The 26,110-nt window shown below is 46.7% G+C and overlaps 1 protein-coding gene across 1 annotated transcript in view; it reads left to right on the top strand.

The window, feature by feature from the left end:
* Prim2 (DNA primase subunit 2) overlaps positions 1–26,110 on the top strand; it is an 81,297-nt gene that overhangs the window by 40,072 nt on the left and 15,115 nt on the right. The window contains exons 8-10 of the mRNA XM_090355285.1: positions 12,263–12,330; positions 18,537–18,609; positions 19,157–19,342. Coding sequence (XP_090211411.1) covers positions 12,263–12,330; positions 18,537–18,609; positions 19,157–19,342 — 327 coding nt within the window. The remainder of the gene's footprint in view (positions 1–12,262; positions 12,331–18,536; positions 18,610–19,156; positions 19,343–26,110) is intronic.

Genomic DNA, 26,110 nt, shown 5'->3' with positions numbered 1-26,110 from the left:
TGGCTTGCTGACGTGGTGGAAGAGAAGTGCTTCACTGACGGTCTCAGCGGTTCTGTCAGGAGGACCGTGTGGGCTCCCAGGTCTGCCCCCCGCATGCCACTCACCGGATCCGTCTTCCTGAAGAGGATAAACATGCAGTTCAGGATTGCCAAGGGCACTGGATTGGCGCTCCGACTCACACCGACAGGCTCCGGCTAGAGCTCTGCAGCAGAGGGGTGCATTAGCACTATGCCCGCAGGTTGGACCCTGGAACTCTGGACCGGGCACTCAGTGAAAGGCGGCTTTGAGGGTAGGGGCTGTTTTGGTAATCATGGTCACTTTGGGGTTATTTACGGGAATGATGAGTAAGGTGACGGGAAATTCATGTTCTTGAAGTTCCAAGAGTTGTAAATGAGCTCGCTCTCTCTCTGTGACATCGTCACCCCGCATGCCAGAGACATTTTTATGCCTTCTGATTATGTGTAAACAAAAAGCTGATCTTTTTTTTTGGTTTTAGTTACCATTTTCTTGTGAAGGTGGCATGTGTGATCTGTCTACCCACCCTCACAGACCCCCAACATAAGGTTTTAAGTGCTTTGGAGGCAGTATTTGCTGTAGGTTCTGCAGTAGAGGTGAACCGGTGCCTCCTAGCTGCTGTTCGGCTGGTGTCGGGCATTGGACCTCACCATTTCCATTGTCCAGGTGTATGCCGACGTTGGCATAGCCACTGCACACTGTCATTGGTATTCTCGATGAAGCGCCTGTGTGACTCAGTTCCTGCCTCAGCCTAAAGGACATCTGGATTCTGCTGGTCCTCCAGAACCAGCCTGCACGTCGCCCAGGAGCAGGGACGACAGGCTCCCTGCCCCGGTAGCTCTCAGGGAAGCAGGTTCTGAGATGGTAGAAGGTCAGCCAAGGGCAACCGCTAGTAGTGTCCTAGCAGCTGAATTCTTACCATCCTCAGTGTGAAAACAGGACTGGATCCACTGATGGTTTGTCACTAATACAGTGAAAACAGATAGTGAACGTTAAATCTATGAAAATTCTACCCTTGATATCTACTGTTAATGTGGGAAACCTGAGGCAGTGGACAGAGGCTGGGGTGGACAGACCTGTGACCTTGGATACGAGTTCTCCAGTTAGGGCGCACACAGTCAAACACTAACTTACTGATTTGGGAAATCTAAGCTTCTCCATGAAAAGTATGAAAATAGATATTTCCATTTGATTCAGATTAAGCAGGAAGAAGGGATGTGCGTGCAGGAGTTTATGTGAAGGAGTGCCTGCTTGAGTAGTTTAATACATGCTGAGAAAGGAAGGCTGTTCCACTGACACTTATGGCCACATGTCCTGAACTACTCGTAGTTAGGTATTTCTGCTTGACGTGCTCTTAATTTACTAATAAAAGTGCAATGTTAAGGACTAGTATGGAATTCTAAAATTTTAAAAGGCCCTGACCACACACCATTATTTGAATATACATTTCTGTGTTGTCATTTGTCTGTACTTTTCTTTTGTGAGGTTAACCACATACAGCTTCAACTTTCCATTTCCACCTCTGTGGAGCCCCAGACCTGTTAATCAACATTTCCATTTGGACTCGCGTGTACCTTATTGTCTTAAGAGAAGCAGTGTTAAGTAAATTCTGCTTTGTAAAACAGTAATGTATAGATTTGTACTTGAATACTGTGGCATTTTATCAGAACCATTTCACTTAATTTCTTCAGCTGTGGAATGTACCAAATGTTTGGGAACACCCATTTCCTCATCCGCTTCTTGTCCTGTGATCTGCTTTTCTCTTTGTTTTATGACCTGTAGTTGGTTTTTAATTTAAATTTCAGCACAAATTAATTGGAGTAGGTTTTGGGTATGCTTTTGGTCTTCACTTCTTTTTTTTTTGGCCAGTCCTGCGCTTGAGCTCAGGGCCTGAGCACTGTGCTTGGGCTTTTTTCCTCAGGACTAGAGCTCTACCACTTGAGCCTCGGCACCATTCCAGCTTTTTTTTCTATGTATGTGGTCCTGAGGAATCGAACCCGGGTCTTCATGCATGCTAGGCTAGCACTCTACCACTAGGCCAAACTCCTGGCCTCTGGGCTTCACTTTTAAGTGAAACCAGGGGGCAAACTTTCTGACAAAAAAAAATATCTTCAGGCAGTTTCTGGCCATGTTTCAAGTGTAGCGTTGCTGCTTTGGAGAGAGGAAATAGGGCTGTCCTATTTCACAGTCACTGTGGAAGCCTGAAATCTTAAGCGTTCTGCCCAGTGTATGGATACCATTGTTACTTATACTGAAAATTAGTTACTGAATAATAGTGTGAATCATTTGGCTAACAGATACCAACTCTGATGAGATTAATACAGATTGTCTTCTGAAAACATGGTAGATTTCAAAAATAATTATTTTCACCTGTTATGTGGGTATCTGTGATTGTGATTGCAAAAATGCCTGTGTTCTAGATTTTCATGGAAACCATACTTTCGTCTCAGTGTTTGTACATCAAGGTAAGTCTCTCCTCTTCAAAGATTAAGTAAGAGGAAGCCGGTGTAAAGTCCAGAAATAGGTCATAAGGCACAGCTTGGAGATGAGTGGAACTGCCTGTGTGATGTCACGGGAGGGACGGAGGGTCCCTTGGATTCTCCTAGTTCCTTTGGTTGGCGACTGAGGTCACATCTCAGTTTAGGGTATTGTGAGGATTAGAGTCTGCAGTGAGCTCTTAGCTGATGAGCCCCAGAATGTAGTAAGCAGGCTGGAAGCGCTGGCTGGGTTGCTGTGTCTCCTCTGTAAGGACCTTGCTTTATGGGTTTAATTGAGACCACAAGAAAGGTGCCAGCCAGCTTGGTCTCCTTGTTGCCAACATGGAAAACAAAACCTGCATTCCATGTGACAGATCCTTTTTTTAAAAAAGAAGTTTAATTGTGAAATACCCGTGATAGCTTAGGAATTCAGATCCATAGTATTCTAGAAGTAAAATGATTTTATTTTGGGGGAGTTTTGCACTAAGGAAAGAATTCAGTGCTCCCAAGCACGTGTCACTGTTTATCTCTTCACCCTTTCCTCGTTAAGTACTTGGTTTTACACTTCACAGTTCCAAATTTGCCTCAGTGAAGCTCTTGGGTTACCTTTGGATAACAGGCTTCTTTTCACACGGCCGGTTTCATGACCAGACCTGGGCACAGAGCTATCTGCTGTGCCATTCCCAAGCTTGCTTCTAGTAGTTCTTCACGTCATCCAGCCCCCTGAGCTGGAAATATCTTAACTCAGCACTGTTTAATATTCTTGGAACATTAAACTACTTGGCATGTTTAGAGATCAGATAGAATCTATAGGTTTTGCTTCACAAGGTCCTGGTTGAAGACCATGTTTGTGGCTGGCTGATAGAGAGGTTTCCATGTGCTGAACCACTGTGCCGGCCAGGTGACATACCGTGTGTGCAGGCACTCACTGCAAACACCCACCCACCAGACTGCACACAGGGGCGTGTCAGGGTTGATAGTTGGGATCTGTTGCCGTTCTAAGAAGATATAGTTCAAGAAGATGCAGAAGTCTCTGTTGTTAAAGCCAACAAAGTTAAAAGAGCAGCTGATTGTAAAAGCTAATTTTATTTAGCATCTACCTTGGTCCCAGCCAGTAAAATGATAGTTCTGTTGGACAGCCTGTTCATTCTATAGCTGTCTCTCTTTGTGACTTGAAATCTGTTTAGAAATTGCCACCTTTTCTTTCAAACCTGTGGCTCACACCTGTGACCCTAGCCACTCAGGAGCCTGAGACCTGAGGATCAGAGTTGGAAGCCAGCCTTGAGTAGAAAAGGTTGTGAGACTCTTACCTCCAGTGTACTGGAGAAAACACCAGAAGTAGAGCCGTGGCTCAAGGGGTAGAGCGGTAGGCTTGTGCAATGAAGCTCAGAGACAGCACTAGGTCCTGAGTTGAGTCCTCGAGGTCACCACACATACAGAAGTTACACGCAAATCATGTACCGTTTAGAATAACCACATAGCATCCATATTTGATTTTGTAGACAAAGTTTGGCATTCTAGATTTTGAGTTCTTAGGAAGGACAGTGGGCCTGTATGAAATGAGGGCAGAATAAAGACTTTTTTTTTTGTTGTTTTTTTTTTTTGCCAGTCCTAGGCTTGGGCTCAGGGCCTGAGCACTGTCCATGGACTTTCTCAAGGCTAGCACTCTACCACTTGAGCCTCAGCACCACTTCTGGCTTTTTTCTATGTATGTGGTACTGAGGAATCGAACCCGGGTCTTCGTGCATGCTAGGCAAGCACTCTACCACTAGGCCAAACCCCCGGCCCTATAAAGACATTTTTGAAAAATATTTTCAAAATTAAAATGTGTTTGTAAATACACATAATGTCATTGCTGGAATACTTTTGAGACCATACTGTTTTGCATAGTATCATGAGGAAAGAGGGCCTACCTTTGTTCATTAGCTGCCTCAACGCGGACCTCAGCAGCTGTGGTCATTCAGCGTTGTAAAGAAGTTGAAGGAGGGAGGGAGGGAGGCTAACAACGCAGAGTGCAGAACTGAGCAGCATTTTCCAAATGAGTGCTGTTTTCCTGTCTCTTCTATGAGTTTAGTCATGTTGGGTGAACGGTTCAGGGAAGGGACTTGACATTTTTAAAAGAAGCTGCCCTCACTTCTCCGTTTTCAAGGGATTTGAACCACCACTTCTGTTTTCCAAATGTCTTGTGACTCTTAAGAGCCATTTGCTTGTGGCCTTCCCTTCCCCTGTATGTGTGGTCCCTGTCTGTTTGTGTCTGTCATTTGGAAAAGAAAATCAGAAAAAAAAATGTCATTTTCCGACAGGCCCCTTCCTTTATCTTAATAATTCCTTTACGTTAACTCTGCTGCTGGGCGCCATGGCCCACGCCCCTCATTCTAGCCCCTTAGGAGGCTAAGACCTGAGGATCAGATTGTGGTTCAAAGCTAGCCTGGACACAGAAGTCCCTGAGACTCTATCTCCAGTTAACCTCCACAAAACTGGACATGGTGCTGAGCTTCAGAATTCTGACATCCTGACCGTAGATTTCCTTCAGGGTTTGAAGAGCAGAGTCGGCTTCACAGCTGCAGCCAGAGCGCTTTCTCAGAGAACATCCCTTCACGAAATAAAATTCACTTATTCCCAGAAAAAAAACCATTCTACATCTAGAAAACTGTGGTTCTTAATTCGTTCTAAATGTGCAGCGTGAGTTAGGGTGCTGGTGGCTCGCTTCCTCCATGAAATTTGTGAGCGCTTGTGATCAGTCCTACATTCAGAGCACCTGGTGATACTTCAGCAGCGTGGACGTTCAGGTCAGCCCCGGGTGGCTGCTGGTGACCGGGACACACGCAGAGTAATGTGAACAAGTGTTCTTGCTGCACCCCACTCTGCTTGGTGTGCCTGGGGCCATCTGCCCTTCTGGTCCTCTAAGCTTTGCTTCTGAAGGCTCTGGTGTGTGTGCAGGAACAGTCCGTCAGTAGACCTGTGCTCTTCCCTTGTTCCTCCACCTGTACACAGTCCATCAGTAGACCTGTGCTCTTCCCTTGTTCATCCACAGTCCATCAGTAGACCTGTGCTCTTCCCTTGTTCATCCACAGTCCATCAGTAGACCTGTGCTCTTCCCTTGTTCATCCACAGTCCATCAGTAGACCCGTGCTCTTCCCTTGTTCATCCACAGTCCATCAGTAGACCTGTGCTCTTCCCTTGTTCATCCACAGTCCATCAGTAGACCTGTGCTCTTCCCTTGTTCATCCACCTGTGGACAGTCCATCAGTAGACCTGTGCTCTTCCCTTGTTCATCCACAGTCCATCAGTAGACCTGTGCTCTTCCCTTGTTCATCCACCTGTACACAGTCCATCAGTAGACCTGTGCTCTTCCCTTGTTCATCCACAGTCCATCAGTAGACCTGCGCTCTTCCCTTGTTCATCCACAGTCCATCAGTAGACCTGTGCTCTTCCCTTGTTCATCCACAGTCCATCAGTAGACCTGTGCTCTTCCCTTGTTCATCCACCTGTGGACAGTCCATCAGTAGACCTGTGCTCTTCCCTTGTTCATCCACAGTCCATCAGTAGACCCGTGCTCTTCCCTTGTTCCTCCACCTGTGCACAGTCCATCATTAGACCTGTGCTCTTCCCTTGTTCATCCACAGTCCATCAGTAGACCTGTGCTCTTCCCTTGTTCATCCACAGTCCATCAGTAGACCTGTGCTCTTCCCTTGTTCATCCACAGTCCATCAGTAGACCTGTGCTCTTCCCTTGTTCATCCACAGTCCATCAGTAGACCTGTGCTCTTCCCTTGTTCATCCACAGTCCATCAGTAGACCTGTGCTCTTCCCTTGTTCATCCACAGTCCATCAGTAGACCTGTGCTCTTCCCTTGTTCATCCACAGTCCATCAGTAGACCTGTGCTCTTCCCTTGTTCATCCACAGTCCATCAGTAGACCTGTGCTCTTCCCTTGTTCATCCACAGTCCATCAGTAGACCTGTGCTCTTCCCTTGTTCATCCACAGTCCATCAGTAGACCTGTGCTCTTCCCTTGTTCATCCACAGTCCATCAGTAGACCTGTGCTCTTCCCTTGTTCATCCACAGTCCATCAGTAGACCCGTGCTCTTCCCTTGTTCATCCACAGTCCATCAGTAGACCTGTGCTCTTCCCTTGTTCATCCACCTGTACACAGTCCATCAGTAGACCTGTGCTCTTCCCTTGTTCATCCACAGTCCATCAGTAGACCTGTGCTCTTCCCTTGTTCCTCCACCTGTACACAGTCCATCAGTAGACCTGTGCTCTTCCCTTGTTCATCCACAGTCCATCAGTAGACCCGTGCTCTTCCCTTGTTCCTCCACCTGTGCACAGTCCATCAGTAGACCTGTGCTCTTCCCTTGTTCATCCACAGTCCATCAGTAGACCTGTGCTCTTCCCTTGTTCATCCACAGTCCATCAGTAGACCTGTGCTCTTCCCTTGTTCATCCACAGTCCATCAGTAGACCTGTGCTCTTCCCTTGTTCATCCACAGTCCATCAGTAGACCTGTGCTCTTCCCTTGTTCATCCACAGTCCATCATTAGACCTGTGCTCTTCCCTTGTTCATCCACAGTCCATCAGTAGACCTGTGCTCTTCCCTTGTTCATCCACAGTCCATCAGTAGACCTGTGCTCTTCCCTTGTTCATCCACAGTCCATCAGTAGACCTGTGCTCTTCCCTTGTTCATCCACCTGTGGACAGTCCATCAGTAGACCTGTGCTCTTCCCTTGTTCATCCACAGTCCATCAGTAGACCCGTGCTCTTCCCTTGTTCCTCCACCTGTGCACAGTCCATCAGTAGACCTGTGCTCTTCCCTTGTTCATCCACAGTCCATCAGTAGACCTGTGCTCTTCCCTTGTTCATCCACAGTCCATCAGTAGACCTGTGCTCTTCCCTTGTTCATCCACAGTCCATCAGTAGACCTGTGCTCTTCCCTTGTTCATCCACAGTCCATCAGTAGACCTGTGCTCTTCCCTTGTTCATCCACAGTCCATCAGTAGACCTGTGCTCTTCCCTTGTTCATCCACAGTCCATCATTAGACCTGTGCTCCTCCCTTGTTCATCCACAGTCCATCAGTAGACCTGTGCTCTTCCCTTGTTCATCCACAGTCCATCAGTAGACCTGTGCTCTTCCCTTGTTCATCCACAGTCCATCAGTAGACCTGTGCTCTTCCCTTGTTCATCCACAGTCCATCAGTAGACCTGTGCTCTTCCCTTGTTCATCCACAGTCCATCAGTAGACCCGTGCTCTTCCCTTGTTCATCCACAGTCCATCAGTAGACCTGTGCTCTTCCCTTGTTCATCCACCTGTACACAGTCCATCAGTAGACCTGTGCTCTTCCCTTGTTCATCCACAGTCCATCAGTAGACCTGTGCTCTTCCCTTGTTCCTCCACCTGTACACAGTCCATCAGTAGACCTGTGCTCTTCCCTTGTTCATCCACCTGTGCACAGTCCATCAGTAGACCTGTGCTCTTCCCTTGTTCATCCACAGTCCATCAGTAGACCTGCGCTCTTCCCTTGTTCATCCACAGTCCATCAGTAGACCTGTGCTCTTCCCTTGTTCATCCACCTGTACACAGTCCATCAGTAGACCTGTGCTCTTCCCTTGTTCATCCACAGTCCATCAGTAGACCTGCGCTCTTCCCTTGTTCATCCACAGTCCATCAGTAGACCCGTGCTCTTCCCTTGTTCATCCACAGTCCATCAGTAGACCTGCGCTCTTCCCTTGTTCATCCACAGTCCATCAGTAGACCCGTGCTCTTCCCTTGTTCATCCACAGTCCATCAGTAGACCCGTGCTCTTCCCTTGTTCATCCACAGTCCATCAGTAGACCTGTGCTCTTCCCTTGTTCATCCACAGTCCATCAGTAGACCCGTGCTCTTCCCTTGTTCATCCACAGTCCATCAGTAGACCTGCGCTCTTCCCTTGTTCATCCACAGTCCATCAGTAGACCCGTGCTCTTCCCTTGTTCATCCACAGTCCATCAGTAGACCCGTGCTCTTCCCTTGTTCATCCACAGTCCATCAGTAGACCTGTGCTCTTCCCTTGTTCATCCACAGTCCATCAGTAGACCCGTGCTCTTCCCTTGTTCATCCACAGTCCATCAGTAGACCTGCGCTCTTCCCTTGTTCATCCACAGTCCATCAGTAGACCCGTGCTCTTCCCTTGTTCATCCACAGTCCATCAGTAGACCCGTGCTCTTCCCTTGTTCATCCACAGTCCATCAGTAGACCCGTGCTCTTCCCTTGTTCATCCACAGTCCATCAGTAGACCTGTGCTCTTCCCTTGTTCATCCACAGTCCATCAGTAGACCTGTGCTCTTCCCTTGTTCATCCACAGTCCATCAGTAGACCTGTGCTCTTCCCTTGTTCCTCCACCTGTGGACAGTCCATCAGTAGACCCGTGCTCTTCCCTTGTTCATCCACAGTCCATCAGTAGACCTGTGCTCTTCCCTTGTTCCTCCACCTGTACACAGTCCATCAGTAGACCTGTGCTCTTCCCTTGTTCATCCACAGTCCATCAGTAGACCTGCGCTCTTCCCTTGTTCATCCACAGTCCATCAGTAGACCTGTGCTCTTCCCTTGTTCATCCACCTCTGGACAGTCCATCAGTAGACCTGTGCTCTTCCCTTGTTCATCCACAGTCCATCAGTAGACCCGTGCTCTTCCCTTGTTCATCCACAGTCCATCAGTAGACCTGCGCTCTTCCCTTGTTCATCCACAGTCCATCAGTAGACCCGTGCTCTTCCCTTGTTCATCCACAGTCCATCAGTAGACCCGTGCTCTTCCCTTGTTCATCCACAGTCCATCAGTAGACCTGTGCTCTTCCCTTGTTCATCCACAGTCCATCAGTAGACCCGTGCTCTTCCCTTGTTCATCCACAGTCCATCAGTAGACCGGTGCTCTTCCCTTGTTCATCCACAGTCCATCAGTAGACCCGTGCTCTTCCCTTGTTCATCCACAGTCCATCAGTAGACCCGTGCTCTTCCCTTGTTCATCCACAGTCCATCAGTAGACCTGTGCTCTTCCCTTGTTCATCCACAGTCCATCAGTAGACCCGTGCTCTTCCCTTGTTCATCCACAGTCCATCAGTAGACCTGCGCTCTTCCCTTGTTCATCCACAGTCCATCAGTAGACCCGTGCTCTTCCCTTGTTCATCCACAGTCCATCAGTAGACCCGTGCTCTTCCCTTGTTCATCCACAGTCCATCAGTAGACCCGTGCTCTTCCCTTGTTCATCCACAGTCCATCAGTAGACCTGTGCTCTTCCCTTGTTCATCCACAGTCCATCAGTAGACCTGTGCTCTTCCCTTGTTCATCCACAGTCCATCAGTAGACCTGTGCTCTTCCCTTGTTCCTCCACCTGTGGACAGTCCATCCGTAGACTCGTGCTCTTCCCTTGTTCATCCACTGGTTGGAGTGATCTCCGCCGAAAGCTGGGGGTGTGGGGGAAAGCCACATGCTTGGCCCCTAGAATGACCCTCACCATGGAGGTCTAAGAAGCTGCCCCAGTCAGGGCGTCAGTCTTGCAGTGTGGGAAGATGGGGTGGTTCTGGGGCCTTGTCTGAACAAAGCCTAAAGGTTTTTCCTTGTGGTCCATGTGGCTGCCTGGGCCCTCAGGCAGAGTTGTTGGCATGCTCCAACATGGACCTTTCCCTTACCCACATCCTCCTAGAGGAGCCACTGGGTGTTGCTGCTGTTTTTCCATTTTGTACTGTCCATCTCCCGGGATGACCCACTACCCTCTGGGTCTTCTCTGCTGATGAGGTTCTGGGCCGTGCACCTCTTGCGCATCTCCTGTACTTGTCTTTCTCCCGCAGCTCTTACTGCCCTGCTTGGTTCTTCATCTTGAAGACCTGGGATGCTACCTGTGCGTTCTCTGAGTTGATTTCCCTGCCATTGTTTCAGCCTGTCCTCCACAAGCTCTTCTCACAACACTAGAAAGCATCCATGTCCCCACCCTCCTCTCAAACAACTTCACACAGAAGTGTATGCAGGTGTACAACCAGGCGTACATGTTGTCATACTTGCTTTTCCTTGAGGAAAGGAAAGGAACACCACTGAAAGGTTTGAAGCGTCTGTCATTCACGGTCTTTGTTTCCCATGGCTTTCTGTTGATAAAGCCAGAATTGCTTCCTACCCAAATAGTCTTATTGATTAGACAACATAGTCCCACACTTCCTCTTTCCATACTAATCCAATTTATTTTATCTGTATTAGCATTCTAATATATGTCAAGGATATTGTTATGTTCTCTATAAAAGAACATGAAACAAAATTGGAATCTAAATCTATTTAACCTGGACAAGATATTCATTTCACATTGCAGAAGAAATGCTAAAATAGATGATGCAAAAAATCTTATCATGATGATATATAATTTTCTTGGAAGACTAATAATCGTGATTTAGTTTAGTTTATGGTTACCCTTAATTTTGCTAAAGTCAGGAATTCCTAAAGCTATAACCATGAAATGTAGATAGAAAAACACCTTGGTTTTCATCAGTTAAGGAAATTGGTTGCAAACTCATGGATTTGTCACACAATAAATATTTGCTAAGCACCCGTTACATTGCCACGGTTGGGATGCAGTCCCTCCAGCAGAGGGCATGTGATCAGCCACTGTGGAGCCTTGGGGAATTTTAAGTCATGATGGCCCCTGGAAGGTCACACAACGCCGCAGAAAGGTTGTGGCTTCGGAGTGGATTTATCATCTCACCTTCTTAACATGAAGTGCTAATTGCTTTACAAGTTGAAAGGCAAACCCTTTTACTTAGTACTCTGGCACATGGCCTGAGTTAGAAATTATTTTTTCTAGAGATCCCAGTGTGGCACAGGTTGGGAGATGGTCAGATCTGGTTACATCTCTTCACAGGGCCACTTTCTGCCCAGCACAACCCATAAGGGTCTACAGGAGAGGGCATGAACTGAAAAAGGTAAAGGAATACAATTAGTTTTTACACAAAATGAGTTAAAAGGCTCTGGCTTTTACTTTTTTAAAATTTTTTATTTATTTATTTATTTTTTTGCCAGTCCTGGGCTTGAGCTCAGGGCTTGAGCACTGTCCTTCGACTTTCTCAAGGCTGAGCTCTACCACTTGAGCCACAGCACCACTTCTAGCTTTTTTCTATGCATGTAGTACTGAGGAATTGAACCAGGGTCTTCGTGCATGCTAGGCAAGCACTCTACCACTAGGCCAAGCTCCCAGCCCTGGCTTTTACTTTTGATTTCCTGGATCACTTTTGGTCTGTCTTTCTATAATAAGTACTTGAGGTAGGTCTTTTTGCATACTTTAGAGATCTTCTTGGTTCCTTACAGTAATGTAAAATGAGGGACGTGGAGGGGGGGTGCGCGTGAGACCACGTCACAGCAGCTCAGACATAAATGAAGTCCTGGCTCCAATTTCCTCCTTATCTTAGGATGCTACCCTGATGGTGGTTGTCAGACTGTGTGTCATTTCTAAGTCTTCCTGTGTCCTTTACAGGGACGCTGTGTTCCTGAGGGGATGCTCCGTGGGTTCAGCCTGTGGTGGTTTCTCCTGCTTGTTCTTGTCTTCCTTTTCTGTTCTAAGCCCAGTGACTTACTTGTGTCCTCAGAAGCAGGCTTTGCTCACATAATATAACTCCTTGATTAAAAAGAGCCACGCATCACCCTACATTTTGAGTGTTGCCTCCCTTTCTGTTCCCTGTACTGGGATCAGTTTTGAATTGGCATTCATGTTTCTTTAATGTGTGATCCATGCTGTACTTACCAACTCTTGTGTCTCCTTTCAGTTAACGGCCCGGTCCTTGCCCGCTGTGCAGTCGGATGAGAGACTTCAGCCTCTGCTCAACCACCTCAGGTAACAGAAAGCCATGCCTTGTTAGATTTTAAACACAAGTGTGTTAAAATGATTCAGATGCCTTCAGTTACTGAAAAGCTTTTTTTTTTTGTATTCCATTCTGTTACCCAAGTTTAAGTTCTTAGTACAATATTACTTATTATCCTGATGTTTGAATGGTCTAGTTGGCCTTTGCACTCAACAGCAAGAGTATAGAACTACTCGATAAGTTCAAGCGGAACTCTGTGGTGTGCACAGGTAATAATAATGTACCTCTTACGTAAGCACAGGCAAAGTCATTCTCTTATTGGGAGTAGAAGAACTGCATGAGGCTTGTCCTCTAAATACAATAATAATGTAGCCCTGTTATAAAAAAAATTGGAAATCTAAAAAGTGGTCATGTGCATTTCGGTAGTGACTCGTGTAGTGATCATGTGCATTTCGGTAGTGACTCGTGTAGTGGATTGATCACACGGTGATCGTGTGCATTTCGGTAGTGACTCATGTAGTAGGCTGATCACACGGTGATCGTGTGCATTTCGGTAGTGACTCGTGTAGTGGATTGATCACACGGTGATCGTGTGCATTTCGGTAGTGACTCGTGTAGTAGATTGATCACACAGTGATCGTGTGCATTTCGGTAGTGACTCGTGTAGCAGATTGATCACACGGTGATCGTGTGCATTTCAGTAGTGACTCGCGTAGTGGATTGATCACACGGTGATCATGTGCATTTCGGTAGACATGGTGCTCGTGTGCATTTCAGTAGTGACTCGTGTAGTGGATTGATCACATGGTGCTCGTGTGCATTTCGGTAGTGACTCGTGTAGTGGACTGATCACATTGTCATCGTGTGCATTTCGGTAGTGACTCGTGTAGTGGACTGATCACATTGTCATCGTGTGCATTTCGGTAGTGACTCGTGTAGTGGACTGATCACACGGTGATCGTGTGCATTTCGGTAGTGACTCGTGTAGTGGACTGATACATGGTGATCGTGTGCATTTCGGTAGTGACTCGTGTAGTGGATTGATCACACGGTGATCGTGTGCATTTCGGTAGTGACTCGTGTAGTGGACTGATCACACGGTGATCGGGTGCATTTCGGTAGTGACTCGTGTAGTGGACTGATCACACGGTGATCGTGTGCATTTCGGTAGTGACTCGTGTAGTGGATTGATCACACGGTGATCGTGTGCATTTCGGTAGTGACTTGTGTAGTGGATTGATTACACGGTGATCGTGTGCATTTCGGTAGTGACTCGTGTGGTGGATTGATCACATGGTGATCGTGTGCATATCAGTAGTGACTCGTGTGGTGGACTGATCACACGGTGATCGTGTGCCTTTCGGTAGTGACTCGTGTGGTAGATTGATTACATGGTGATCGTGTGCATTTCGGTACTGACTCGTGTAGTGGACTGATCACACGGTGATCGTGTGCATTTCGGTAGTGACTTGTGTAGTGGACTGCCGGGGCCAGCCGGCAGCAAACCAGGATTCGCAGATTGGGGTTCCTGAAATAGGGGGCAAGGACTAGGAAGAAATAGAAGAGAGACAGACACACCGGTCTGCAGTCCAGGTAAAGACTGCCGCGTTTATTTTCCACTCCAGCTTCTTCCCTCCTTGAGACCCAGGGAACTTCCAGGTGTTACATTCATATGGTAAATCTCAGGTCATTTAAACAAAATAAGGCCAGAAAACAATAAGACAATAAAGCCATTGTCTGATGCAAATCAAGGTACAGTTTGATTCCACTCTGGCTCCCAACAGTGGACTGATCACACGGTGATCGTGTGCATTTCGGTAGTGACTCGTGTAGTGGATTGATCACATGGTGATCGTGTGCATTTCGGTAGTGACTCGTGTGGTGGAGTGATCACATGGTGATCGTGTGCATTTCGGTAGTGACTCGTGTAGTGGATTGATCACACGGTGATCGTGTGCATATCAGTAGTGACTCGTGTGGTAGATTGATTACATGGTGATCGTGTGCATTTCGGTAGTGACTCGTGTGGTGGAGTGATCACATGGTGATCGGGTGCATTTCGGTAGTGACTCGTGTAGTGGATTGATCACACGGTGATCGGGTGCATTTCGGTAGTGACTTGTGTAGTGGATTGATCACACGGTGCTCGTGTGCATTTCGGTAGTGACTCGTGTAGTGGACTGATCACACGGTGATCGTGTGCATATCAGTAGTGACTCGTGTGGTAGATTGATTACATGGTGATCGTGTGCATTTCAGTAGTGACTCGTGTGGTAGATTGATCACACGGTGCTCGTGTGCATTTCGGTAGTGACTCGTGTAGTGGACTGATCACACGGTGATCGTGTGCATTTCGGTAGTGACTCGTGTAGTGGACTGATCACACGGTGATCGGGTGCATTTCGGTAGTGACTCGTGTCGTGGATTGATCACATGGTGATCGTGTGCATTTCGGTACTGACTCGCAGACACTTAGTTATTTCTCTCCTGGAGTGAGGGTAACTTATTAATGGGTTTTATTTGTGTTCATGTACCTGAGGTATAAAGGATAGTGACTTTGTTTTATTTGCTGTAGACTGTATATACACATGTATGTACATATACATATACACGTACATGTACATATACATATACATGTACAGTGCCATTCTAGGCTTGAATCCAGGATCTGTTGCTGAGCTTTTCTGTTCAAGGCTTAGCTTTCTACCACTGGAGCCACAGCTCCTCTTCCAAGTGTTTGGGGTTCAGTTGGAGTTTGATGGATTTCCCTATCCTGGCTGGCTTTAGATCAGAATCCTCAAATTTCAGCGTCACCTAAAGCTTTTCCTGATGCTTTGTGATGTTAAAAGGTATATATGTGTGCTTTGTGATGCTTTGCTTGAACTTTCAAGTTTTATCTAGTGAAGCAGCAATAATGAACCCCCGTGGTTTCTTTAAAGCTATAGCTTATTGTGACATATTCAGAAATTTGGATTTACTTTGGTACATTTGTGTTGTTTTGTCTTTTTTCCCCTTTTATCTCCTTTCATTTCCTTTTTTCCCTTTTCTACACTTAACTTTTCTTTTTCAGATATGTTTTAACTATTGTATGATCATTTTGTTAGTGCAGGTTGTAAGGGAGGGCATCCAACCAGGGCCGAATTATTTTTCTTCCTGTTCCTCCTCCTCTTGCTCCTCCTCTTCCTCTCTCTCCTCCTCCTGCTCTTCTTCTTCTTCCTCTTCTTCCTCCTCCTCTGTTATTTTTTTCACCAGTTCTGGGCCTTGAACTCAGGGCATGAGCACTGTCCTTGAGCTTTCTCAAGACTAGAGCTCTGCCAATTAAGCCACATTACAACTACGGGCTTTTTCTGTGTATGTGGTACCCAGAAATCGAATCCAGGCCATCATGCATGCTAGACAAGCGCTTTACCGCTAGGCCACACTCCTGGCCCCAGGACTGAATTCTCTACCCACACTTGTTTCTGTTCCTAGAGCTGTCAATGTGATCAGAATCGGAAATGTCATATTGAGACTCTTGCCCCACCTCCCTCTCCCTCCCATCCAGATCTTCCAGTGACTTTATCTACTGGTAAGACTCTTACTGTCTATAGAGCCTTTGCCTGTCCTCTTTGCCCAACTCTGCTTGCTGTCTGTAATTGAGTTGACTTCAGTGCTGTTATGTTTATATTGTTCTTAGCTTAAAAACCTTTGTCTGCTTTGCTAATTTCATTCTGCATCAAGCTTGAATGAACTTCTTAGTCTGGCATGAGAAGTCCTAAGGACAGGGCCCTGACCTGTCTGTCTCTTTGAACTTTCAGCACTGAGATTCCAGTGTCTAGTTCATCAGGTACCATGGAATTCCCCCTCCAGTGTAACCTGTTAAGTTTGCTTTTCTCTGTGCCTTTGCCAACACAGGCATTTTAAGTGTATAGAAGGGACCTTTTTGTGTTTTCCCTTCCTTCTCCTTCTGGCATTTGGTCAGCCACTGCTTGCCCCCATGTAGGTAGGTCTGCATTTTCACAGCACCTCGGGTCACCTTGGGAGTACAGAATTCAGTCTCCTCACCATCTGTTTTCTGTCTGATTTTCCCACTGTTGCTTGAGCTGCTAAAGAGCCTGTACACTCACTTTTGTATTTCCAGAAGCTGAAATAATATCTGTCACATGGTAGCTATTTAGTATGGGCTTTGTTAAATGAAATGTAAGTTATATCAGTGATGTTTTATTGCTTTATACATAAAGTTTTTATATTTTATAAATCATACTGTTAAAAAATTTGCCCCCAAATGTCTACTGGTTCAGCTATAAATCTTAATGGTCAAATCTTGCCTGTAGTTAATATTGATTCTGTGCAATAATGATGGATTCCTCTTCCTGCAGCTCACTATGGTGATTGTCAACTAGAATTTGGATTAACTACTGACACATCTTTTTGAACCCTTGAAACTTTCAAAAACTACCTTCCTTTAGGGCTTTTATTCTCTCTCGAGTTCACTCATGATTGGTTGCTAGGCAACCAGGGATAGGTGCTACATGTAATATATACCAACTGATGTTGCTCTTTTATTATCATTAAGCCAAGGGTTTCTCATTTTATTCCTGTGTCAGACATCTGTTTGCAAGGTGGCAGCTGATGTGTGTCACTGACACTTCTTATTCTGGAAAGCTAGGGATGCCTTTTGAGCATTTTCAGTTGTCTTTTTTGACTGTCCAAATGTTATGTTTTCTTTTATCTTTTACGTTGAGATAGGAAAGAGCATTTTTTGGCTTGATAGATTCTAATGATAGTCTTGTTAGGAAAACATAATTGTGAATGATTTGCATGAACTGTGTGATTTCAGAACCGCCTAGCAGAGTTAGACTCTAGAAGGTAGAGGAAGAGTTCATCACTAGGTCCACCATTGTGTAGTGTCTCTAAGGTTAAAGAGGAATGATGAGTAGCAGTTTAATTCAGTGTATCAGTACAACTAACCTGAAGTGATAGACATGCCCGTAAAAGTGGAAGTGGCAAAATACAGAATCCTTGAAGTATTGTACAGAACACAGGCAATAGAATTAGTGTCATAGTTTGCATACTGATAATCTCGATTTTGCTTGCTAGTGCATATTTTTGAGACTGGAGAATGAAGGTGTCCACACTTTTTTTTCTTTTAAACTACAATCTAGTTTCTTTGTTAAAAGTTCAGTTAAGCACAGAAAAAAGCAGTTCAATGTCTCATAGACTAGATGTTCACTAACCTGCATGCGTCTGTGCCTAGTGACTGGGTGTTCTTATGTATACCCTGAATAGAAACAAGACACTGTCCTCAGACCTGGGAGACAGCCCTCAGCAAGTCATCCAACGCCAGGAACATAATTTTATTGAATAAATTTTCTCCCTTGTGTAGTTATTTCCTTATATTGGGGCCATGACTTGCTTTGCTTCTGTACTTATTGGTGCAGTGGTGCGCGTTAGAGGCACAGGTTGAACTGAACTTGAATCTCACCCAGGGAATGCCATCTTTAGCTGAGAAAGTGAATTCCAGCAGGGGCTGGGAATGGGGTGATTGCTGAGTTCAATAACTTCGGACATTTTCAACCTGCAACACCCATAGGACTCCCGTGGGTATGTGGGGATATTTGGGAATGACGGTGACTCGTCTCAGAGTTTGCCATCCACTCTGAGTAGGTGGTTGGAGTCGGGGCGTGGGTGAGAGTGAGAGCAGGGAGGAATGAGGAAGGGCCGGGTCTCAAAGTGGAAATCTTCCTGCCTAGCCTCCTGAGTGCTACCATAATCTGGTACTCACCTGCCCAGTCAAACCTGTGTACTTCAAGGAACAGTGGCTTTGTGTGTCTTCCCTTTGCCCAAATCAGTTCGCATTGTCCCCCCCTCCCCCATCGACGTGGAGACCGGGCACAGCTGTCTCCACTGGGTGAGCCTGGCGCCCGCACCACAGGATAGCTCAGGGCCTGCTGTGAAGCGATGGGTTCTGGTTGGTGCCTCAGTTCCCTGCTGTGATGCACTTTTGTGAGTGAGGGTGAACAGAGGCTGGCCTTCACTGCAAGTGTGGTCATGCCTGGAGGACATGGAGCAGCACCTGTGACGGAAGGTGGCCACCCAGGCTGTCACTGAGAAGTAATGTATCAACGATATTGTAAAGATGTGACCGCAGTTCTGCTATGTTTGTGCGTGAAATGTTTTCTTATGATACTAATTTTCTTTGAGGTGATCGAAAGTGTTGTGCAAATCCTGTTTTCATAATTTTTTTTCTTTGTCTTAGCCATTCTTACACTGGCCAAGATTATAGCGCCCAGGGGAGTGCGGGAAAGATTTCTTTAGACCAGATTGATTCGGTAAGCCACAGTCACATCTGACTTAGGTTTTCACAATGGTGGAAACACATTTACGGGGGCGGGGGGGGGGTACAGGAGCAGAGGTGGCTGAGCAGGCGGCCCAGGGGAGGAGCAGGGAGGGAATCTTGCTGCCTCTGGGCTACGAGTGAGCAAGTGCAGGCGTGCGGAGGGCGGCACCGTGCACATGGCAGAGCCACGGGATGGGATGGCACCGGATGGGTGCACTGCCAGCGCCAGCGCTTCCGACAGTGTCCCAAACAGAGCATGCAGCCTCTCCGTTATTTCCTGAAAGGTGGCATGCGTATTTATGTAGCTCTCCAAAGAAAGGGCTTCACTTGAAAATGTCAAAGACACAGCGGGATAAGCTTTGGTTCCTGGGTCTAATCTAATCTGGCAGGTGCTATCATCTTAGCGGGCGGTGGCTCCGCTCATCACCGCTGACAACATGGGAACTTCCAGGGTGTGTCTTCTTGGGCGGCGGCCCTGCCCCCTGGCTGCCGGAGCCTGCGAGCCTGCTCTGCCTCAGCAAACTTGCTTTCTCTCCTAGCTGGCCGCCAAGTCCTTCCCACCCTGCATGCGCCACCTGCACAGAGTCCTGCGCGAGAACCACCACCTGCGGCACGGCGGCCGCATGCAGTACGGCCTCTTCCTGAAGGGCATCGGCCTTTCCCTCGAGCAGGCCTTGCAGTTCTGGAAGCAGGAGTTCATCAAAGGGAAGATGGATGCCGACAAGGTAACCCGGGAAGTGAGGAGAAGCCACTTCAGTCCAAAAACTGCTTGCTGAAACAGTTGAAATGTCTAGACAACACGTGTGTCTATAACCTAGTTCAGGCAAAAAAAATGACCTCTGCCCGCACGGTGGCTCACGCCTGTAATCCAAGCTACGCAGGAGGCTGAGATCTGAGGATTGTGGTTCAGAGCCAGCCCAGGCACTGAAGACCAGGAGACTCTCATCTCCACGTAACCTCTAGAGAAGCAGAAGTGGGGCTGTGGCCTTGAGCTGAAGAGCTCAGGGTGTGGTCTGCCAACTGTGATTACAAGACAGACATGGTTCTGAGTTGCAGTTCTATGTAGGGCGTGTCTGCACATTCATGCACTTCAGTACACCTGCATGCACACGTGCATGCACACACAATGCCATCGTGAGGACCACGTGATACTCTGAACAAATAAAACGAAAGTTGATTCCTGTTGTACTCCGCAGAATCTTTACGGCAGTTATTGACTTACTGTCAGCCTGCCTTTAAACCTATGCGCAACACTGAAATGCTCACTCCTGCTCCCTGATTAGTTTTAACTGTATTTTTTTTGGCCCTGGGGTTTGAACCCAGGACGTTGCACTTGCTAGGGAAGCGCTTTGCCACTGAGCTGCATCCCAGTCCCCTGATTACTACTGCCAGCTAGTAATGTTTTATCTGGAAATATGCCCTTACTCTTTTATGCCATGTGCCATTGTATGAAGTGGAAGTTTTATTTATTTATTTTTTTGCCAGTCATGGGGACTGAACTCAGGGCCTGAACACTGGCCTTGGGCTTTTCGCTCAAGCCTAGAGCTCTACCACTTAACCACAGCACCACTTCCAGCTTTTTCTATGCATATGGTACTGAGAAATCGAATCCAGGTCTTCGTGCATGCTAGACAAGCCAAGTTTTATTGTTTTGCTTGCTTCTTCTTAAGAAAAGAGTAATTACAGAATTGAGATATTCTCCAAGTAAGTTATAAGTATGTTGTGTTTGTATTAGTTTTCTAGGGTTCCCATAGCAAAATAACAAAGATTGGTTCCTTATAAAAACAGAAATTTAGGGGCCGGGAGTGTGAGCCTAGTGGTAGAATACTTGCCTAGCATGCTCAAAGCCCTGGGTTTGATTCCTCGTTACCACATACACAGGAAAAGCCGGAAGTGGTTCTGTGGCTGAAGTGGTAGAGCTCTAGCCTTGAGAAGTTCAAGGACAGTGCTCAGGCCCTGAGTTCAAGCCCAGGAGAGGAAGAGGGTGGGGGGAGGGGGAGAGGGAGAGAGAGAATTATTTCCTGTAATTTGAGCTTTCGCCGTTGGGGTGCTGGCAGCTGGGGACCTCTAGCTGGCGGATGTGCTGTGTTTGCATCCCACAAGGGCGGTGGTCTCGTTCAGTGCTCAGGCTGTTGGCCTCCCAGAATCTTCGGCTCGTAGAAGCCCGTCCTCGGGTTGCCCGCTCTTCATGGCTATGTGAGCCAAAAATACAGTTAGCAAGACAGGAATCCAAAGCAGATATTTAAAAAAAAAAATTTTTTTTTTAGCCAATCAATCCTGGGGCTTGAACTTCGGGCTTGGGTGCTCTCCCTGGGCTTCTTTTGTTCAAGGCTAGCATTCTACCACTTGAACCACAGCTCCACTTCTAACTGGAGCTAAGAGTCTAATGGACTGACTTTTCTGTCCAGGCTGGTTTGGCATCACCGTTCTCAGATACCGGCCTCCTGAGTAGCCAGGCTTGCAGGCGTGAGCCACCAGTGCCCGGCTTCCGAAGCCATTCTTACTTAGTAGCTTACTGGAATATAGTGTTCACTGCCATGAGAGGTCTCACTCGAGGCCATTCAAGAAGAGACCACGAGGTGTTCTTGCTTCCTTCTCCCCCTGCCGTGCTGGAGGTGTGGGTCCCTTTGTTCTGTCCTTGGTGCACTTGTGGTTAGCCTTCCCGCAGCCCCTCGCTCACTCCGGCTTGAGGAGGTGCGCCTGCCTTCCCAGCTCTGGCACACTGGCAGCTAGGCAGCCCTGTGTGTGTGTGCGCATGTGTGTGTGCGCATGTGTGTGATCTTTTCCAGATCCTTACTGGGAAGAACTGGAATCAAGGTGCTATCCAGAAAGTGCCTGACTTAAGCCACTTTGTCTACTACAGTTAGGCAATTTATGGCTCTCCTAGACATAGTACCAAAAAAAGTCTGTCTTTATTAATGGGTCCTTTCTGACAAGTCAAAGCTTAAACATTATTTCAGCACAATTTTATGGTGATTAGTATCTGCTACAGTTTTATGTATTTTAATTATTAACTTATTGATTGTGTCTTGAGGCCTTTTTCATAAAGGATGCAGTTTGAATAATGCTGTGGTAAAGCCACTTAATCTGTTTACAGCTGTCTTACATCTTATTCCAACGAGCAGCGGCTCCTTTCTCTGCATAGCATGTCATGCATTTTGTGTCTGTATTGTTTTGAAAGCCATATTTTATTCTGATTAGATTTTCTTATCCAAGGTCATTCATAGAATCTTGTGTGTCTTAAGGATAATTTTCTGTTCTATAGTATGTATGAATTTATGAATTTATTACCTAGGAAAAAGGAGAATGTAAGAAGGGGGTAGGAATAAGGGGAGGGTTGGGGAGAGAAGGAAGTCAGGAATTAGGAAGAGTAAGGGAAGGGGGGGTGAGTTGAAGGGGTGAGCACGTTGAGAGTGTGGTCAGGGTGCACTGTGTTGATGAGCTTTGTTAGATGGCATCGCCTTTGCAGACTGACTTGGAGGAGACTCTTGTTCCCGGTGAGGGAGAAGACACAGCCAGACGTGAGTACTCTGAGCACCAGGATGGTGGGGTTACCGCAAGGCCCCGTGGGCAGCCTTTCTCAGTGCCCATGTGCAGGGGCCTTCCCCGCAGCATCTCCTTCAGGCCCCGAGACTTGAGTGCCCACAGAGCAGCCACTGTGTGAAGAACTTGTCCCCTCCCACCCCCCATCAGATGGGAGGCCCGGCCCCCGCTCCTCCTGTGCGCTTAGCTGCTCAACCTGTCTTTCTCAGAGTGAACTCAGACTGTTGCTTCTCCATACAGGTGGCCAGCTGTGCTACCGTGTTTTGTTTTGGTTCTCTTCCTACTGAATTTTGTGATAAAGATGTACGGTTTATTTTAAAAATAGAATGAAGACCAGGTAGGGGACGTATGATTCCGCCTACTCGGGAGACGGAGATCGAGTTCATGGTTTATGAGGCCCCCATCTCAGCAGAGAAGCCAGGCGCATGGCACACACCTGCGAGCCTAGCTGTTGGTCAGGAGGGCCCAGGCAGCAGTACCGAGACTGAGAAGTAGTACTGGATCCCAGCTGCTCCAGAGCGAGCAGAGGGAGGGGGACGGGGGAGACTGCTCAGGAGTGAGCTCTCTGGTCCGTGCAAATGGGATGTACCATACAAAACTTTCTCTGGCCCTAGGATAGGATCTCTGGTGAAAGCCTGGAATTCAGTGGCCTTGGGTATTTTTTGTTTGCTTGTTTGTTTTTGTTTTTGTTTTGCTTTTTTTTTGTGTGGGTCGTGGGGCTTGAACTTGTCCTGGGCATTGTCCCCGAGCTCTTCAGCTCAAGGTTACCACCCTACCCTTGAGCCAGCCCCACTTCCCATTTCCTAGAGGTTGATTGGAGACAGGAGTCTCATGTCCTTTTGTGCCCGGGCTGGCTTTGAACCTTGATCCTCAGATCAAGGAGGATCCTTGATCCTCCTGAGTAGCTAGGATGACAGCTGGGCTTTGGTTGCCATGTTTTGAGACATGATTACTTGTTATGTCTGTCATAACACAAGAACTTCCCAGGAGCACCTGTGTTAATAGTTGATTTTGAGTATAATAGCCCCTGATGGACATTTTGTAGATTTAAAGGAGTAATGTACTTGTAATTATGCCCTTTAGTATAGTTACATATGGAACTCATTCCCATCTCTGTGTATTTCCCCCGAAACCTCGGCTTTTCTCAGGCCTTAAATCACTAGTCAGCTCATGGGTTTGCCCAAAGGTTATGTAAGAGTGTGTTAAACTCTTAGTCCAAAAACACAGTCCTTTATAGTTAGAATCAGTGGCCTCTGAGCCGACAGTAAGGACATTTCAGCCTGAAAAGGGTATGCCTCCCCTTGAAGCAAGTGAGGAATTCGAGGAAAAGAAAAACAAAAAGCAGTAGGTGTACTGTGTAGATACTATCTTCATGTTTAGTATGTATGTAATGTATGTAGTATGTCACATAGTCTATTGTGTATCCTATAGTGTATAGACAGATAACATGCTATATATATTCAGTATAGAAGGGTTTTTGTTTTTTTTTTAACTCCTTTGCTTTTCTTTTGGCTTATTTACTGTCTTCTTTCTTTCTTTTTTTTTGAATGGACTCCTGGCTTCGTGCTCCGTAGGAAGGCATTCTGCCCCTGGAGCTGTGCCTCTAGCTTTTTGATCTGGTTACTTATGACCTAGGCTCATGCTTTAGACCATGTCCTCTCACTTGTTCTTGTTTAACTCAGACTCTCAACAGATGGGGGATGTGTTCCTTGTGTCGAGGAGGGCCATCATCAGTTCTCTAGGCTTGCAGATTCAAATGCCTTACTTGGAAACAACTGCACAAATACTGGTACCTTATCATACAAGATACGCAGCTACACAGATGCCTGTTATGCGTGTGTCCTCTCAAACAGGCATTCTCTCCCTCTCTTCTTTTTGAAAATGTAATTTTTAAGTAGTTGAGCCAAGGGGTTTAAGTTCAAATCAGTTTATAAGAACAAAGCATCTTGATTGTCCTCTCCATAGCGCCCCGTCTTCCCAGCCCCTGCACCCCCAGGGCATGGGTAGGTCTCACGTCTGTATTGTGAACATACGGACTGAACTTGCTAACCTTCCTCCTGATCACCTGCGCCTCCCGATGAAACATGGTTCAGCTGGGCATCTTCATCAGGTGACACGTGGTAGAATCAACAGTACCTCCTGGTGGCATCTGTGCAGACCATTGCCTGGACAGACGTCTTCTCTTTTCCTGGGCCAGGTCTACACTGGGTCACATGCAGTAGTTGGCTGCTGGCTCATAAATCTTAGAAATCCTTTCCTTTTCTTTTTCTTTTCTCTCTTCTCTTCTCTTCTCTTCTCTTCTCTTCTCTTCTCTTCTCTTCTCCCCTTCCTTCCTTCCTTCCTTCCTTCCTTCCTTCCCATTAACTTACTGCAGAAATGACCAGTTTTATAGTGTTTCACTGTCTAGGTTTCTTTGCTTTCTGGGGTGTCATTTAATTTGTTGTAGTTCCGCTAGCCCTTAAGGGGAACTGGCTCAGAAATCCTTGTATGGATTCCAGTTCAACTTTTTCTCAAGCATCCTTCCTAAGTGAGGCATCTTTATGTCCTCAGGCTACCTAATGGCCTGGCGTCCCTTGTAAAGCTTATTATCCTCATTGGCTTCTCATCTGATGCCTTTATGCACTGAGTGACCCTTCCCAGATCAGTTAGGTTATTTTCATTTCTAAATGTAATCAGTCACCAGCAAGAATGCAAACAACAACAGATGCTGATGTGGCTGTAGGGAAAAGGGAACCCTAGCATACTGTTGGTTTTTACGCGTGTAAATTTGCCCAGCCACTCTGGAAACAGAACTTCCTGTGATCCAGTAATTCCCCTCTTGGGCATGTATATAGAAGATAACAAGTCAGAGTGCCCATACCATGTTCACCGCAGCACTGCTTACCCTAGCCCAGGAGTGGAAACGCACAGGTGCCCCTTGGTGGACCAGTGGATGAGAAGACGGGGTGCATTTACACAATGGCACTCTGCTTGCACATTGGGAAGAATGACACTACATCACTTGCAAAGAAATGGGCAGACCTGGAAAAATTATGTAAAAAGACCTAGAGAGACGAAGGACACATGTGCTCTCCTGCGTGGAAACCATACCTGTTTACAAACGTACAGGCAAGGGCACACACAGATGTACTAATCAAAATGTGATGCTTACAGAGGATAGCCTGTGTTAAGTTAGCACAGGACCGTGCTGTGGGACGTTTGAAATATTGTAGGTATATGTTAGGAGATTGACTTTTTACCTATGCATACTTCCTGTGAGTCTGTACAATCTACATGGAATTCATGATGGTATCTGTCCTTCAGTCTGAGGAAATTGGAAACATAATACTTGGAAAATATTGTTAGATGCTGCTTAATTTGAAGTTCGGATTTGTAACTTAGTAAGTTGGTTTAAAAGAATGTATTTTCAAGCCATACCCTGGTGGCTCACATCTGTAACCCTAACTACTCAGGAGGCTATGGTATAAGGATCATGGTTCAAAGCCAGTACGGGCAGGAGTTGGTAAGATTCAAGTCCAAGTAACCACCAAAGAGTGGAAGTGGAACTATGGCTCAAATGTAGAGCACCCAGTAGAACACCACAGGCCCTGCGTTCAAGACCCAGAACTGGCACACAAAAAATAAGATCCCTTCTATTTTCAGATCCCGTACTCGACAGTCCCTCATGACATTCTGGACCCGACTGTGCTTCTGGCTGGCAGTGCAGGTGGCTTGCAGCAAGTCCTTGCATTCCTCCAAGCCTGTGTCTAAAACACTGTTCACTTAGTATTAAAGGACTTCAGCAAAATAAAAAGTGCAAAGCAGCAGTAATAGACGAGCAGCATCTAGGACAGAGTACATGCTCAGTAAATAATCGTTACGGTTAGAGAATTCCTGCAGAAGCAAGCCACAGGTTTTAGACTGTGAATTCAGAGTTGCTGTGAGGTTTGCACTGCTGGCACGGTGTTATA

This window comes from Megascapheus bottae, chromosome 22, assembly GCF_031878675.1.
Source record: "Megascapheus bottae isolate mThoBot1 chromosome 22, mThoBot2.hap1, whole genome shotgun sequence".
Taxonomy (NCBI): Eukaryota; Metazoa; Chordata; class Mammalia; order Rodentia; family Geomyidae; genus Megascapheus; species Megascapheus bottae.
The sequence above is the reverse complement of the archived record's forward strand: the minus strand, read 5'-3'. Positions and strand labels throughout refer to the sequence as shown.